Source organism: Nerophis lumbriciformis, linkage group LG17 (genome assembly GCF_033978685.3).
Source record: "Nerophis lumbriciformis linkage group LG17, RoL_Nlum_v2.1, whole genome shotgun sequence".
Classification (NCBI taxonomy): Eukaryota; Metazoa; Chordata; class Actinopteri; order Syngnathiformes; family Syngnathidae; genus Nerophis; species Nerophis lumbriciformis.
This window is the reverse complement of record NC_084564.2, coordinates 7,450,876-7,469,106: the sequence shown is the minus strand read 5'-3', so window position 1 is coordinate 7,469,106 and position 18,231 is coordinate 7,450,876. Positions and strand designations below refer to the sequence as shown.

At 38.6% G+C, this 18,231-nt stretch overlaps 1 protein-coding gene across 1 annotated transcript; it reads right to left on the bottom strand.

The window, feature by feature from the left end:
- Positions 1–1,985: 1,985 nt before the first annotated feature.
- exosc5 (exosome component 5) lies at positions 1,986–17,978 on the bottom strand. The gene is made up of 6 exons (XM_061972002.1): positions 17,830–17,978; positions 9,970–10,083; positions 4,415–4,536; positions 4,204–4,344; positions 3,953–4,042; positions 1,986–2,148 (listed from the first exon to the last, which is right to left on the bottom strand). Exons 1-6 carry the CDS (start codon positions 17,924–17,926, stop codon positions 2,050–2,052), a joined length of 663 nt encoding a protein of 220 aa, XP_061827986.1. The 5' UTR covers positions 17,927–17,978; the 3' UTR covers positions 1,986–2,049.
- Between the last annotated feature and the right edge of the window lie 253 nt (positions 17,979–18,231).

The window sequence follows — 18,231 nt, the reverse complement described above, 5'->3', positions numbered from 1 at the left end:
AACACAAATTAGTACACAGACATGTGAATGGGATTACACACAAATTAAGATACAAACAAATTAGTACACAGACAAATGAATGGGATTAGACACGCACAGATTGCGATATAGACACACAAATGAGTACACAGACACGTGAATGGGATTACACGCACAGATTGAGATACAGACACACAAAATAGTACATTGACATGTCAATGAGATTATACAATCACACAAATTAGTACACAGACACGTGAATAGGATTACAAACACACAAACTGAGATACAGACACACAAATTAGTACACAGACACGTGAATGGGATTACAAATGCACAAAGTGAGATACAGACACACAAATAAATACACAGACAAGTGAACGGGATTACAAACGCACACAGTGAGATACAGACACACAAATTAGTACACAGACACGTGAATGGGACTACCCGCACAGATTGAGATACAGACCCACAAATTAGTACACAGACACGTGAATGGGACTACACACACAGATTGAGATACAGACCCACAATTTAGTACACAGACACGTGAATGGGATTACACACAAATTAAGATACAGACACACAAATTAGTACACAGACATGCGAATGGGATTAGACACAAATTAAGATACAAATTAGTACACAGACAAGTGAATGGGATTTGCAACGCACAGATTGCGATACCGACACACAAATGAGTAAACAGACACGCAAATGGGATTACACACACAGATTGAGATACAATCACACAAATTAGTACACAGACATGTGAATAGGATTACAAACGCACAAACTGAGATACAGACACACAAATTAGTACACAGACACGTGAATGGGATTACAAATGCACAAAGTGAGATAAAGACACACAAAGTAGTACACAGACACGTGAATGGGATTACAAATGCACAAAGTGAGATAAAGACACGAATTAGTACACAGACACGTGAATGGGATTACAAACGCACAAAGTGAGATACACACAAATTAGTACACAGACACGTGAATGGGATTACAAACGCACAAAGTGAGATACACACAAATTAGTACACAGACACGTGAATGGGATTACAAACGCACAAAGTGAGATACAGACACACAAATTAGTACACAGACACGTGAATGGGATTACAAACGCACAAAGTGAGATACAGACACACAAATTAGTACACAAACACATGAATGGGATTACAGACGCACAGATTGAGATATTGTTGTGCAAAAGGATTTGCTACAATTATTACTTCCTTAGTCACAACAATGCTGACACATTACGATGACATCATCGACGCGCACTAGTGTGGCAGTCCAGGTGTTTACTGCAAACCAGCCTGGAGAGCAGACATGGCATCTGTAAAGCTGGCATTTACAGTCAAGCTTCAGGTTAGAGCACCTCGACACGTCAATGTTGACTTAGACAAAAGTAAGAAATTGGGAAAAAATAACGCAGCACACTAATTGAATGGAGGGAAGAAAAAAGTTTTAAAGTTTATATAGTGTCCAAAAAAAATTATTTAAAATAATATTCATTATATACAATAATTGGTATTAATGCAAAAAAAACAAGAAATATTTATTATACATGATTAATAATATAAAATACAAAAAACAATTGTTTTATGTAATAATAATAAAATAATTTAAAATAATAATGCAGAATTATTAATGATAATAAAAAACAAAAAAAGAAAATACAATATTTCTTAATATACAAGAAAACACAAAATCTGAAAGAAAAACATTTATAGCTGGGTGTTGAATCTTTTTGAGAGCACCTCTACACAAGGAATTACGGTAACTTGCAGGTTTAAATAGGAATGGAAGACTTCCACTTACCGACAACAGGAACTCTTCAAGCGCAACGTCTCTTGTCTGCTCCGTCTTGTGTCGCATTCCTTCCAATCTGTACACACACACACACACACACACACTCACACACACACACACACTCACACAGCAAACTGACCTGCGAGTGAACTGACAGCCGAGGACACCCTAAGTGCTTGGTGAATATTTTATTTTGAAAAAAAATCTTCTTTGTGAGCACTGTGGGGGGAAAAAAGATCAGAAGACACTTTTGGAGTAGCGCCGCCTGACCGAGTCTCTGTAGAAGTGGAAGATCTTCTCTGACGCCGCCTGACTGACGGCGATGCACTGCTGCAGCTGCGGACCAGACAAACACACGCACACACACATTCTTGTATTAGTTACCTTCTTGAGACCTCTGAATGATGCCTCCCTCTTTAGGACCACCCTTTCTAGATATATAAAGATGTGTATTTACAACATTAATAATATATACCTACTATGCAAATAGAAAAATGCTTGTTGTGAAAAATTAGTTGGAATTTCAAAAGAAAAAGGTCACAATTTCACAAGAAAAACTTAGAATTTTGGCAGTATTATAATAAAACTAAATTTTACTCAACGCAAGTCAAAATTTTTATAAGAAAAACTAAACATTTGTGCAATATTATGATAGAAATTGTAATTTTACTCAATAACAGTCGCATTTTTACGAGAAAAGCCAAACATCTTGGCAATTTTGGGGCGGTATAGCTCGGTTGGTAGAGTGGCCGTGCCAGCAACTTGAGGGTTCCAGGTTCGATCCCCGTTTCTGCCATCCTAGTCACTGCCGTTGTGTCCTTGGGCAAGACACTTTACCCACCTGCTCCCAGTGCCACCCACACTGGTTTAAATGTAACTTAGATATTGGGTTTCACTATGTAAAAGCGCTTTGAGTCACTAGAGAAAAGCGCTATATAAATATAATTCACACTTCACTTCAATTTTATGAAAAGAGTTGTAATTTTACTCGACAAGTCACAATTTCAAAAGAAAACTAACATTTTGGCAATATAATAATAATCGAAATTTTACTTGGCAAAATGATGACAAAAGTCATCATATTACTCAAAAAAATGTCACTATTTTACAAGAACAACAAAAAAATTGGCAATATGGTGATAAAAGTCAGAATTTGATGTGACAAATGTCACCATTTTGCATTAAAAAGTAATCATTTTACATTAAAAAGTAATCATTTGATGTGAAAATATTGCAATATCACAGAAACAGAAAGAATATGAGAAATTGTTCCCAATTTTATAAGGAAAAAAGTTGACACATTGTGAGAAAAAGACTGCTTTTAATTTTTTTTAATTTTTAAAAATGTTTATATATTTCAAGTTATTACAGTACCGTATTTTTCGGATTATAAATCGCAGTTTTTTTCATAGTTTGGCCGGGGGTGCGACTTATACCCTGGAGCGATTTATGTGTGAAATTACGCCCAGGGAGTTGCCAAGGAGATGAATATAAATTAATTTTCGTCATATAACGTACACTTAACAGCCCGTTTTTCACTATTCTTTATTTATTTTAAATTGCCTTTCAAATGTCTATTCTTGGTGTTGGATTTTATCAATTTAATTTCCCCAAAAAATGCAATTTATACTCTAGTGTGACTTATATATGTTTTTTTCCTTCTTTATTATGCCTTTTCGGCCGGTGCAACTTATACTCCGGAGCGACTTATAATCCAAAAAATACGGTATGTATCTATATACATATTTATTTTATTTTTTATAACTAATTTTTGGCCACATTTGACCATTTCAATTTCTTACACACACTTGTTACATATGTTGGCCAGAGGGTTAGCACTTCAAATTTCTACACACACTTGTTACTTCATATGTTGACCAGAGGGGGAGCACTTTTAAAAGCGACACACAGTCAATTTGAAAAAATCCCTCCTTTTTAGGACCATTTTGATAGATTTCACCACCAAATTAGATTGTTAGATGCAATGTTATTGGGACCATGATTTATGTCATCACTTTTTCACACCTCCTCATGTGGAAGATACTTTTCCTTGTTGATGTCTCAAGAAGGGTACAAATACAAGAACACACACATCAACACTGGACGTGGTCAACAGAACAAACATGGGCGTGTGACAGACCTCGTGCACTGAAAAGGAGCCTTTGGTGGAGGTCATCATCACACGGCGGTCTTTGCTGTCGATGGCGAACGTCATCAGAGCTCGACTCTCCTGACGAGTAAACGCAAGCAGTGTATTTCTTAGCCATCCTCTTTCAGACTAACTACTTCTTACATGTAAAACATGGCCTACCCACCTAATAACCTTTCTTTTATCTGCTATAATGGTCAGCAAGTCCAAACGAGTCTCAAAAAGGAAGTAGGCAGACTTACTACTTCCTGAGCGGCGGTCGGGTCCGTGATGATCTCGCCGTCTGTGCGGATGGCGCACGTCACGCCGCAGAACAGGCAACTCATGGGCAGGCCGGCGTCCATCAGAGCCATGCAGGCGGCGTTCAGGAAGCTGGACAGGAGCTGCGCTGCGGGTCAGGGAATCAAAAGCACACCTGGGGGCAGGCTACGCTGGGTGGAGGCGGGAGGATACGGAGCCGTCGTCGTGCAGCACCTGCAGGACCAGCGTGAGGGAGGAGCGGGGGTGGAGGGACAGGAGCAGCGACGCCTCGCAGGTTTCCCGCACACACTGTTGCTGGGCTCGCTCCTTCACACCTGCAGGACATTGTGCACAGGTTTAAACAGGGATTCAGCTTGCTAGCACCACCTGCTGGCAACGCTTGGAAAGGCAGCTTCTTTGGCAAATTCAAAAAGGTGGCCAACTCTACAATAATAATAATAATTAAAGCTGCAAGCAGCGTTGGTCGGGCCCGCGTATTTGGCAGGTGCTAGTCCTAAGTGTCCCAATACTTTTGTCTACTTTTAGTCTGAAGTGTCCCAAGACTTTTGTCTAGTGTACCTACCTTGTCTGCATTGTGTGGGCACGTTGGTGCTTCCTGCTTTTAAGCAGCCATCTTAAAAAAACAGCAGCGCAGCAGCCTCAGCGCAGCGTGTCTTTGAAGGGTCATAAAATCAAAACCGGAGCGGTTATAAAAAAAGCGCTTCTGTTGTTGTAATCACAAGGGTTCAATCTCTCTCCTGTGTTAGTTTGAAGGCGAAACGACAAACGCGCTCAGAGGAGTTTGTTTTTGAAGGAAGGTGACCGGTTTTTTTTTTTAAATTGTTTTGAAGGGGGAATAGCAAACTTCCTGTTGATTTTTGCTGGGGGTTGTCAATTTATGAAATGTAGGTCTAAGTGAGACCTACATAGAGGTTTTTGTTTCATGTCTCTCCGACCTTCCCAGTGGGAGTTACAGGCAGTTTTGTCAGATTTTTCATCCGAGGAGCAGTTTTTTGTGCGTTTTATAAAAAAATTGCTGTAGAGCACAATTTTTTGATTTGGGGTTAGGTTTTTTCATTAGATCACAGTTTTAGCCAGTCCTGATGTGTGTGTTAAGTTCGGTGAGTTTTGAAGCATGTTAAGAGGGTCAAATTACAGCTAAAAGAGGCAAAAGTGACTGTTTTTAGTACTTTTTTGTCTTGAAGGGGGAATTGCCAACTTCCTGTTGATTTTAGCCCGAGGATATACAATTGTGAAATGTAGATCTAAGTCAGACCTACATAAAGGTTTTTGTTTCATGTCTCTCCGACCTTCCTAGTGGGAGTTACAGGCAGCGTAGTTTTTTCTTCTTCCTAGGGGGCGCTAGAGCGCAATTTTGAGTTTTGGGGTTTGGTTTTTTTATTAAAAGGCAATTTTCGCAGGTCCTGATGTGTGGGTCAAATATGGTGAGTTTTGAAGCATGTTAAGTGGGTCAAATTAGTGCTCAAAGAGGCGGCGGAAGAAGAAAGAAAGAATAATAAAACCTTAGAATAACAATAGGTCCTTATGTCCCATTGCATAAGGACTCCCTTCGGGAGTCCTTTTGCAATGGGCCATTGCGGGCCCTAATAATAATGGATTAAATTAATATAGCGTTTTTCTATCGACTAGACAACCAGTGTGGATCCTCGCCAACGAGGCCTGCCATGATAAGACATTTCTGACGATAAACCAAAGGGCCTGGGCCATATGGCCTAAATATAAGAAACCAATGAATACAAATGACAAAACAAGTTTTGCCTTTATTTGATCGAAAACTAGTTATTCGAAAGTTACTTCTTACACTTAGCAACATTCTTATGTGTATAATGTTACTTTCAGACCAGATATAAATTGTACTTTTCATGGAATCATTTTCAAACAACTAAATAAATACTTCTGTCTTGAATAAAAAACTTCTGCAAACAATAATGCAGCATTGTACAAACCCCAAAAGCAGTGAAGTTGTCACGTTGTGTAAATGGTAAATAAAAACAGTATACAATGATTTGCAAATCCTTTTCAACTTATATTCAATTGAATAGACTGCAAAGACAAGATATTTAACGGTCGAACTGAGAAACCTTGTTATTTTTTGCAAATATTAGCTCATTTGGAATTTGACGCCTGCAACATGTTTCAAAAAAGCTGGCACAAGTGGCAAAAAAGACTGGGAAAGTTGAGAAACGCTCATCAAAGACTTATTTGGAACATCCCACAGGTGAACAGGCTAATTGGGAACAGGTGGGTGCCATGATTGGGTATAAAAGTAGCTTCCATGAAATGCTCAGTCATTCACAAACAAGGACGGGGCGAGGGTCACCACTTTGTCAACAAATTCCTGAGCAAATTGTTTAGGAACAACATTTCTCAACCAGCTATTGCAAGGAATTTAGGGATTTCACCATCTACGCTCCGTAATATCATCAAAAGGTTCAGAGAATCTGGAGAAATCACTGCACGTAAGCGGCAAGGCTGAAAACCCCCCCCCTAGAGGGGGGGGGTTACCCACATATGCGGTCCTCTCCAAGGTTTCTCATAGTCATTCACATCGACGTCCCACTGGGGTGAGTTTTTCCTTGCCCGTATGTGGGCTTTGTACCGAGGATGTCGTTGTGGCTTGTGCAGCCCTTTGAGACACTTGTGATTTAGGGCTATATAAATAAAGATTGATTGATTGATTGAATGCCTGTGACCTTCGATCCCTCAGACATACCATGTTTGTGCACCGTATATTTATATATTTTTATTACCACTGTGAAATTAATTTTCTTTTTTTTTTTATTCGATCCCTCAGGCAGTACTGCATGAAAAAACGACATCAGTGTGTAAAGGATATCCCCATATGGGCTCAGGAACACTTCAGAAAACCACTGTCAGTAACTACAGTTGGTCGCTACATCTGTAAGTGCAAGTTAAAACTCTACTATGCAAAGCCAAAGCCATTTATCAACAACACCCAGAAAGGTTTCGCTGGACCGGAGCTCATCTAAGATGGACTGATGCAAAGTGGAATAGTGTTCTGACGAGTCCACATTTCAAATTGTTTTTGGAGACTGTGGACGTCGTGTCCTCCGGACCAAAGAGGAAAAGAACCATCCGGATTGTTCAAGGCGCAATGTTCAAAAGTCAGCATGTGTGATGTAGAGCTGGGCGATATGGCCTTTTTTTAATATCTCAATATTTGTAGGCCATATCGCGATACACGAGATATATCTCGATGTTTTGCCTTAGCCTTGAATGAACACTTGATGCATATAATCACAGCAGTATGATGATTCTATGTGTCTACATTAAAACATTCTTCTTCATACTGCATTAATATATGCTCATCTTAAACTTTCATGCAGAGAGGGAAATCACAACTAAGTCAATTTAGCAAAAGTGTATTTATTAAACAGTTATTAAGCAGTGGCATAAACATTCATGTCATTTCCAAAACAGAAAGTGCAAGATTGTCAGAGACATTTTAAAACAAGCTATAAGTGCACTTTTCTGCATGATGACACACAAGATATTTCAATAAGTGTCACATAAAAATGAGCTGCATATCAAATGGTATATGTTCTACGGTGTTGATGTGGAAATAGTTGCTTCGGCATTTAGTTGGTGTGGCACCGAACAGAGATGTTGACATGATGTAAAGACCTATTCCCGCTTGAAGCCAAACCACCGTCAGATGATGGACCCCGTGCTGTTTTTCTTGGGAATTAATTATTCCTCTTTTGTTACCAGATTCGCACCTTCTTTCTCTCGTATTACCACTCAAACCACACCGTTAGCTGTTAGCATCACAGCTAACGTTACCACGTCGCTACCTCTCGCTCCGCGGGAGCGTGTGACGTTGCACACGTGACAGTATGTGACGTATGTAAGAAGGTGCGCTTGTTTTAAAGTCTCTGTGAGAAGGAGAGACAGGAAAGAGTGAGAAACGCATGCATACTTGCCAACCTTGAGACCTCCAATTTCGGGAGGTGGGGGGTGGGTGCGGGGGGCGTGGTTGGGGCGGGGGCGTGGTTAAGAGGGGAGGAGTATATTTACAGCTAGAATTCACCAAGTCAAGTATTTCATATATATATATATATATATATATATATATATATATATATATATATATATCCCCGCGACCCCAAAGGGAATAAGCGGTAGAAAATGGATGGATGGATGGATGGATACATATATACATATACATATATATATATATATATAAGAAATAATTGACTTTCAGTGAATTCTAGCTATATATATATATATATATATATATATATATATATAAATAAAAGAAATACTTGAATTTCAGTGTTCATTTATTTACACATATACACACACATAACACTCATCTACTCATTGTTGAGTTAAGGGTTGAATTGTCCATCCTTGTTCTATTCTCTGTCACTATCTTTCTAACCATGCTGAACACCCTCTCTGATTATGCATTGCTGTGTGGCACGCACAAAAGTGCTTTCATCAAATGCACTAGATGGCAGTATTGTTCTGTTTAAGAGTGTCACAACATTGCTGTTTACGGCAGACGGACTGCTTTACTGTAGACGTTCTTTATATTGTGGGAAAGCGGACTGAGGTCCGCATGGAGCTGTAGGGGGCGTGGCCTTCAGCTCCGCCTGAATTTCGGGAGATTTTCGGGAGAAAATTTGTCCCGGGAGGTTTTCGGGAGAGGCGCTGAATTTCGGGAGTCTCCCGGAAAATCCGTGAGGGTTGGCAAGTATGAACGCATGTAGTTTAATGCCCGCAGCTAAAAGCAACTGCGTGAAAACGTATACTCGAATATCACGATATAGTCATTTTCTATATCGCACAGAGACAAACCCGCGGTATATCGAGTATATCGATATATCGCCCAGCCCTAGTGTGATGGTATGGGGGTGTATTAGTGCCCAAGGCATGGGTAACTTACACATATGTGAAGGCACCATTAATGCTGAAAGGTACATTCAGGTTTTAGTGCAACATATGTTGCCATCCAAGCAACGTTATCATGGACGCCCCTGCTTATTTCAGCAAGACAATGCCAAGCCACGTGTTACAACAGCATGGCTTCATAGTAAAAGAGTGCGGGTACTAGACTGGCCTGCCTGTAGTCCAGACCTGTCTCCTATTGAAAATGTGTGGTGCAATATGAAGCCTAAAATAGCGGAAGGGAGACTGTTGAACAACTTAAGCTGTACATCAAGCAAGAATGTGAAATAATTCCACTTCAAAAATGTGTCTCCTCAGTTCCCAAACGTTTACTGAGTGTTGTTAAAAGGAAAGGCCATGTAACACAGTGGTAAAAATGCCCCTGTGACAACTTTTTTGCAATGTGTTGCTGCCATTAACTTCTAAGTTAATTATTATTTGCAAAAAAAAATGTAGTTTCTCAGTGTGAACATGAAATATCTTGTCTTTGTAGTCTATTCAATTGAATAGAAGTTTATTTGCAAATCATTGTATTCTCTTTTTATTTACGAATTACACAACGTGACAACTTCACTGGTTTGGGTTTTGTACATGTATGTTTCTTTTATTAATGTTACAAGCGGCCGGCCCTCTGAGGGCAGCCAAAACTGCAACTTGGCCCTCAATGCAAACGAGTTTGACACCCGTGTTATAGGGCGTCAAAAATGGGCATTTTTGGGGTGTGCACATGACTTGCATTTTTTGTTGCTATTCCTTGGGGGTCTTCGAGCAAAAACACCACAAATAGCGAAGATCTACTTTGGAATGAAGGTGATAAATGAGAGAAGACTTACTTGGAAGGCCAACTTTGGGTTGTACGAGGACCTCCAGTGTCGCTCGATCATAGATTTCTTTACTGACTTTAACTTCAGCTGGTCCATACACTGCAGCGAGCACGCTTGTGTCTCCTACACACAGAACACAAAAAAAAACAGCATTGTTAATTAATCACAGATAGGGAATGATGTTTTGGTCCAAACACAACAAACTTGTGGAAACTGCTGGGAGTTGATGGCAATATGAGCCCTTCAACACGAAGGACCGAGCAAGAATTCTGTGGTCACGTGATGGCGTATGAACAAAAAGCAACCTTTGACCTTTCTCTTCTATTTAATTTGTTTGTTTAGGACAGGGGTCGGCAACCCGAAATGTTGAAAGAGCCATATTGGACCAAAAATACAAAAACAAATCTGTCTGGAGCCGCAAAAAATTAAAAGCCATATTACATACAGATAGTGTGTCATGAGATATAAATTGAATTAAGAGGACTTAAAGGAAACTAAATGAGCTCAAATATAGCTACAAATGAGGCATAATGATGCAATATGTACATATAGCTAGCCTAAATAGCATGTTAGCATCGATTAGCTTGCAGTCATGCAGTGACCAAATATGTCTGATTAGCACTCCACACAAGTCAATAACATCAACAAAACTCACCTTTCATGCACAACGTTAAAAGTTTGGTGGACAAAATGAGACAGAAAAAGAAGTGGCATAAAACACGTCCTAGAAAGTCGGAGAAAGTTATACATGTAAACAAACTACGGTGAGTTCAAGGACCGCCAAAATTAGTAGGAGAAAACGGCGCTCGCCAAATACTGGAATCAGTGAAGCATGTTTAATATAAACAGTGTGCTTTGTAACAATTAGGGAGGCTTGTGTCATGATTGTCCTCCTACAGAAACCATATTAAAACAAAAAAATATTTTTTTCCCCCTATTATTTTGCCATTTTTCATACATTTTTAAAAAAGCTCCAGAGAGCCACTAGGGCGGCGCTAAAAAGCCGCATGCATGCGGCTCTAGAGCCGCGGGTTGCCGACCCCTGGTTTAGGATAACAAAGCTATTTACCTTCCAATTACAGTACATTGTTAAACAATTCTACAGTAATGAGAAAAGGAAATGTTGATATCCTTTTATATGGTTACTTGCATTATTAGTGTAAATCAGGGGTGTCAAACTTGTTTTCATTGAGGGCCACATCACAGTTTTGTCTGCCCACAGAGGGCCACTTGTCAATATATAAGTAAAAAAAAAAGTATAAGGATTTGGCTCATGATATAGTATTTGATTATTAGCTTTTTTCTACATTCGCTTGAAAATAACTCAATAGAGTTTACTTTAAAAAAATAAAATAAAAAAAAACTCACTCAGTTGCCAAAATGTTATCGTGAAAGTTGCAGTGTTTTTTTTACGGAATATTACTGTAAATAGAATGGAAAAACAGTACCACTCTTTTAACAGTAAAATCTAGAATTGTTGATTTAATAGCGTATTACTGGAAACACAAACAGTACCAATGTTGTCTTTTTTGTAAAAAAACCAAAAAAAACGCCAGATCAGTTGCCAGAATTCTACCGTAAAGTCTGTTGTCATTTTTACAGTGCACAATCTGATAACTTGCTTGGAAATCATAAGTCAAGCTGATATTCAAGTACTTTTTTTTTTTTTTAATATAACATTTTGTTGCATTATTAGATATTACATTTTAAAAGATATGTATATAAAGATAAGCATGCAGTTCATGTATATTTTGAATGTCAAAATGAAAAGAACAAATATTTAGTAAGAAAATTAATATTATTATATTTCGCGGGACATATAAAATGATGTGGCGGCCGAGATCTGGACCCCGGGCCTTGAGTTTGACACCTGTGGTATAAATGATGATTACATTACATTATCATCGCTGCATAGTTGTTGTTTTTTTGTTATTTATTCCGTTTAAGCGCATGGACAAAAGCTCAGAGTCTGTCTGAATAAAGCCAAATATTATTGTATATATGTGTGGCACCTCCAGACAATCTTATGTTGATCGACAGTCTATAAGCATATATATATATATATATATATATATATATACATATATATATATATATACAGTACAAGTCAAAAGTTTGGACACACCATCTCATTCAATGCAATTTCTATATTTTCATGACTATTTACATTGTAGATTGTCACTGAAGACATCAAAACAATGAATGAACACATGTGGAGTTACGTACTTAACAAACAAAAAAAAGGTGAAATAACTGAAAACATGTTTTATATTATACTTTCTTCAAAATAGCCACCATTTGCCCTGATTACTGCTTTGCACACTCTTGGCATTCTCTCCATGGGCTTCAAGAGGTAGTCACCTGAAATGGTTTTCACTTTACAGGTGTGCTCATGGAGAGAAAGCCAAGAGTGTGCAAAGCAGTAATCAGAGCAAAGGGGGGCTATTTTGAAGAAACTAGAACATAAAACATGCTTTCAGTTATTTCACATTTTGTTGTTAAGTACATAACTCCACATTGAATGAGGTGTGTCAGTACTTTTGGCCTGTACTGTACTGTATATATATATATATATATATATATATATATATATATATATATATATATATATATAAAATACGAACATCGCAAATTCAATCGCCATTTCGGAGAGAAACATCACAATTATTTTTTTTACTTAAAATCGTGCAGCCCTACCAACTATCTCTAATACTACATAACACAAATTTAGTACGACATGTTTTAAATGTGGTGCTTTATAACATTTTGGCTACCTAACTATAAGAGAGGGTCCAAATATGAATATTATATATTAGAAACAGCGGTGCATATTAAAATCCAAACACAATAGAGAGCAGTGTTTTTCAACCTTTTTTGAGCCAAGGCACATTTTTTGCGTTGAAAAAATGCGGAGGCACACGACCAGCAGAAATCATTAAAAAAACGAAACTCAGTCGACAGTAAAAAGTCGTCGTCGCAATTGTTGGATATGACTTTAAACTACAGATGTCCGATATTATTGGCCTGCGGATATTATCGGCCGATAAATGCTTTAAAATGTAATATCGGAAATTATCGGTATCGTTTTTTAATTATCGGTATCGTTTTTTTGTTGTTTTTTTATTTTATTAAATCAACATAAAAAAAACATGATACACTTACAATTAGTGCACCAACCCAAAAAACCTCCCTCCCCCATTCACACTCATTCACACGAAAGGGTTGTTTCTTTCTGTTATTAATATTGTGGTTCCTACATTATATATCAATATATATCAATACAGTCTGCAAGGGATACAGTCCGTAAGCACACATGATTGTGCGTGCTGCTGGTCCACTAATAATACTAACCTTTAACACTTAATTTTACTCATTTTCATTATAAACTAGTTTTTATGTATCTGTTTTTATATTGTTTTACTTTCTTTTTTTATTCAAGAAAATGTTTTTAATTTGTTAATCTTATTTTATTTTATAATTTTTAAAAAAAGGACCTTATCTTCAACATAACTGGTTGTCCAAATTAGGCATAATAATGTGTTAATTCCACGACTGTATATATCGGTATCAGTTGATATCAGTATCGGTAATTAAAGAGTTGGACAATATCGGATATCGGCAAAAAGCCATTATCGGACATCCCTACTTTAAACCATAACCAAGCATGCATCACTATAGCTCTTGTCTCAAAGTAGGTGTACTGTCACCACCTGTCACATCACACCCTGACTTATTTAGACTTTTTTTGCTGTTTTCCTATGTGCAATGTTTTAGTTCTTGACTTGCGCTCCTATTTTGCTGACTTTTTCTCTTTTTTTGGTATTTTCCTGTAGCAGTTTCATGTCTTCCTTTGAGCGATGTTTCCCGCATCTACTTTGTTTTTATCCTTCTTTCTGTGGATATTGTCGATTGTCATGTCTTGTGCGGATGTACATTGTGGACGCCGTCTTTGCTCCGCAGTAAGTCTTTGCTGTCGTCCAGCATTCTGTTTTTTGTTGACTTTGTAGCCCGTTCAGTTTTATTGTTGTTCTGCATAGCCTTCCCTAAGCTTCAATGCCTTTTCTTAGGGGCACTTACCTTTTGTTTATTTTCGGTTTAAGCATTAAATACCTTTTTAGCTTCACACTGCCTCCCTCTGTTTCCGACATATACAAAGCAATTAGCTACCGGCCGCCACCTACTGATATGGAAGAGTATTACACGGTTACTCTGCCAAGCTCTAGACAGCACCGACACTCAACAACAACACATCATTTGCAGACTAGAATTACTGGTTTGCAAAAAATATTTTTACCCCAAATAGGTGAAATTAGTGAATGGACCCTCACTTGACCTTTGAGGCTCAAATAAAACAACTGTGCAACAGCAACACACTTCTTGTCGGGATCCCCAGCAAGAACATCCAGAAGCTACAATACATACAGAATAGTGCTGCTAGGATCCTGATGAGAGTGCGGAAATATGACCATATCACACCAACTCTCAAATCCCTTCACTGGCTTCCTGTTCCACTCAGGCTTGAATACAAAGTCTCCCTACTAACCCACCAGTGCCTCCATGGAAATGCCCCCCTCTACCTCAAAGAACTACTCACCCCCAAATCCTCCACACGACACCTACGCTCCGGACAGGCTAACCTCCTCCAACCTCCGAGGACAAAGCTACGAACAATGGGAGACCGGGCTTTTTGCTCCGCCGCTGCCAGTCTGTGAAACGCTCTCCCTGACCACCTGAGGGCACCACAGACTGTGGATGCTTTTTAAAAAGGCTCAAAAACCCTTCTTATGCATACTAGTTTTAGCTATTTGGCTGTTCTAGTTTTTATTTTTATTTATTTTGTATTATCTTTTTATTTATTTATTTTTTTAATACACTGTAGCACTTTGAGGTTGTTTACTCAATGTGTACAGCTCTGGTAATGGGTACATTCGCACCCACCTGCACAAATGTACTTCAAAATGTAACAATCAAAATAAATATGACTTTTTTTGTTTGTTTACTAGGGCATGCATATATAATATGCATTAGTTTGACCATTTAAAATCAACGATAATAAAAAGGAGATGCTTGGAAATAGCATAAAAATGCCCCAAAACGTTGGAAAAACGCGATTCATAGCGTTACTTTTTGGTGTAACCATCATGAGCGTTCTGTTCAGGTATATTTCTTTTATATTTTGATAAATCATCATATTTATCCATCCATTTTCTACCGCTTATTCCCTTTGGGGTCGCGGGGGGCGCTGGAGCCTATCTCAGCTACAATCGGGCGGAAGGCGGGGTACACCCTGGACAAGTCGCCACCTCATCGCAGGGCCAACACAGATAGACAGACAACATTCACACACTAAGGCCAATTTAGTGTTGCCAATCAACCTATCCCCAGGTGCATGTTTTTGGAGGTGGGAGGAAGCCGGAGTACCCGGAGGGAACCCACGCAGTCATGGGGAGAACATGCAAACTCCACACAGAAATATCCCAAGCCCGGGATTGAACCCAGGACTACTCAGGACCTTCGTATTGTGAGGCAGATGCACTAACCCCTCTTCCACCGTGCTGCCCTACTTCAAAATGTAAGAATCAAAATAAATATTACTTTTTTTTTGTTTACTAGGGCATGCATATATAATATGCATTAGTTTGACCATTTAAAATCAACGATAATAAACAAGGAGATGCTTGGAAATAGCATAAAAATGCCCCAAAACCTTGGAAAAACGCGATTCATAGCGTTACTTTTTGGTGTAACCATCATGAGCGGTCTGTTCAGGTATATTTCTTTTATATTTTGATAAATCATCATATTTATGTATTCCATCCCCCCACCGCTTATTCCCTTCGGGATCGTGGGGGGCCCTGGAGCCTATCTCAGCTACAATCGGGCGGAAGGCGGGGTACACCCTGGACAAGTCGCCACCTCATCGCAGGGCAGTATTACTAAATTTAAATAAGTATTGATCAATCTTTAAGCTGTGTGTATTGGATTTCAGTTTGCTTTTGACATCTTATTTAGAATAGTAGTTGAAACTTTTACAACCTTGTGTTGCGCTCATGATGGCGTAACCAAACTAGATTTCATTTAATGATCTTATTTTGAATATTTATTCCCTTTTTTACATTTAGTATATTTAAATATTCATTTATAAACATTGAATACATTTCAAATATGAATAAAATGAAATTGCCTTCATCTTATGGGGTAATGTTTAGTTACACCACTTTGACTTGTAATATCTCTAATTCTGGTGGTGTTTTATGCTTTTTTTCTTTTTTGGAACATGTACTATACATATAATACAATAAAGTCCCATATAAAATTATGTTTCTAGCAATACTTTAATTTTGCCTTTGAAAGTAACACTCCAATGTCCATTAGTGGAACTGTACACCAATGTAAAGTGTTTTTTTTTTTTTTTACAAATAAAATCTATTATTAGGGCCCGCAATGGCCCATTGCAAAAGGACTCCCACAGGGAGTCCTTATGCAATGGGACATAAGGACCTATTGTTATTGTAACGTTTTATTATTCTTTATTCTTTCTTTATTCTACCGCCGCCTCTTTGAACACTAATTTGACCCACTTAGCATGCTTCAAAACTCACCAAATTTGACCCACACATCAGGACCTGCGAAAATTGCCTTTTGATAAAAAAAAACCAAACCCCAAAAATAAAAATTGCGCTCTAGCGCCCCCTAGGGAAAAAAAAAACTAGACTGCCTGTAACTCCCACTAGGAAGGTCGGAAAAACATGAAACAAAATCCTCTATGTAGGTCTGACTTAGACCTAGTTCTCATAATTGTACATCCTCGGGCTAAAATCAACAGGAAGTTGGCAATTCCCCCTTCAAGACAAAAAAGTACTAAAAACAGTCACTTTCCCTTTGAGCTGCAATTTGACCCCCTTAACATGCTTCAAAACTCACCAAACTGAACGCACACATCAGGACTGGCAAAAACTGAGATCTAATAAAAAAACCTAACCCCAAATTCAAAAATTGCGCTCTAGAGCAATTTTTGAATAAAACGGAGAAAAAACTGCTCCTCGGAAGAAAAAAATTACAAAACTGCCTGTAACTCCCACTGGGAAGGTCGGAGAGACATGAAACAAAAACCTCTCCGTAGGTCTCACTTAGACCTACATTTCATAAATTCACAACCCCCAGCAAAAATCAACAGGAAGTTTGCTATTCCCCCTTCAAAACAAACATTTTTAAAAAACCGGTCACCTTTCTTCAAAATCTATCTCCTCTGAGAGCGTTTGTCGTTTCGCCTTCAAACTAACACTGGTGAGAGATAAAACCCTTGTGATTAAAAGTATAGATGGGATTTTTAATACCTGCTCCGGTTTTGATTTTATGACCCTTCAAAGACCAGCTGCGCTGATGCTCCTGCGGTGCTGTTTTTTAAAGATGGCTGCTTAAAAGCAGGAAGCACCAAAGTGCCCACACAATGCAGACAAGGTAGGTACACTAGACAAAAGTCTTGGGACACTTCAGACTAAAAGTAGACAAAAGTATTGGGACACTTAGGACTAGCACCTGCCAAATACGCGGGCCCGTCCAACGCTGCTTGCAGCTTTAATTATTATTAAATTAGATAATCTCTAGTGTGCCGCGGCACAGTGGTTGAAAAACACTGATATATAGGAACCAGCTCTGTTAACTCTGAGAACGTAGCTTATTATTTGAACAGGTCAAGCACAAAAACGCAGGTTAAACATAGTTATATTTAAGAACGTCGAACTTTCTGGTACATTATGAACCTTACAACGGCAATTATGATGATGTACACTGGACTAGCTAGCCTGCGACACAGCTAACGTTCAGCTAAGAATGCTAAATCCGAGTGAAAATTCTTGAAGTTGTTACCCTGGACGAAAGACGCCGAGCCGTCAGGACGGGAGAGTAAACTTTGTTCGCAGCCAAACTCTCGGAGATAAACCGTAGGAGGACTACACTCCTCCATCGTGCCGAGGGAATTGTGTCGCGGGATGGTGACGTCATCCGTGTTTATTGTGCCTGCGTGGCGCATTCTGATGACATCACTGGGCGGCATCCTCCTGGTATGCCAGGTTCACTTCCGTTTGGTACACCGAATGTGCTATTTGGTTTTACACTGTATGAAACAAAATTTGAAAAGGAATTTTACCTCTGCAACCTCATTTTACTATTGGCTAAGTTTTATATTCATAAATGTAAGTTTCTCAATACCCGACCTGTTTTTTGTGCCTTTAAAAAAAAGAATTAGAACTCTACGTTAAAACACTCTCT

Excerpts from the sequence above, each read along its gene's own strand:
- exosc5 (XM_061972002.1), bottom strand. The coding sequence starts at position 17,926 with ATGGAGGAGTGTAGTCCTCCTACGGTTTATCTCCGAGAGTTTGGCTGC. Across the intron at positions 10,084-17,829 it reads CTCGGCGTCTTTCGTCCAGG|GAGACACAAGCGTGCTCGCT; the intron begins GTAACAACTTCA and ends TTCTGTGTGTAG. Across the intron at positions 4,043-4,203 it reads CGACCGCCGCTCAGGAAGTA|GAGAGTCGAGCTCTGATGAC; the intron begins GTAAGTCTGCCT and ends TTTACTCGTCAG.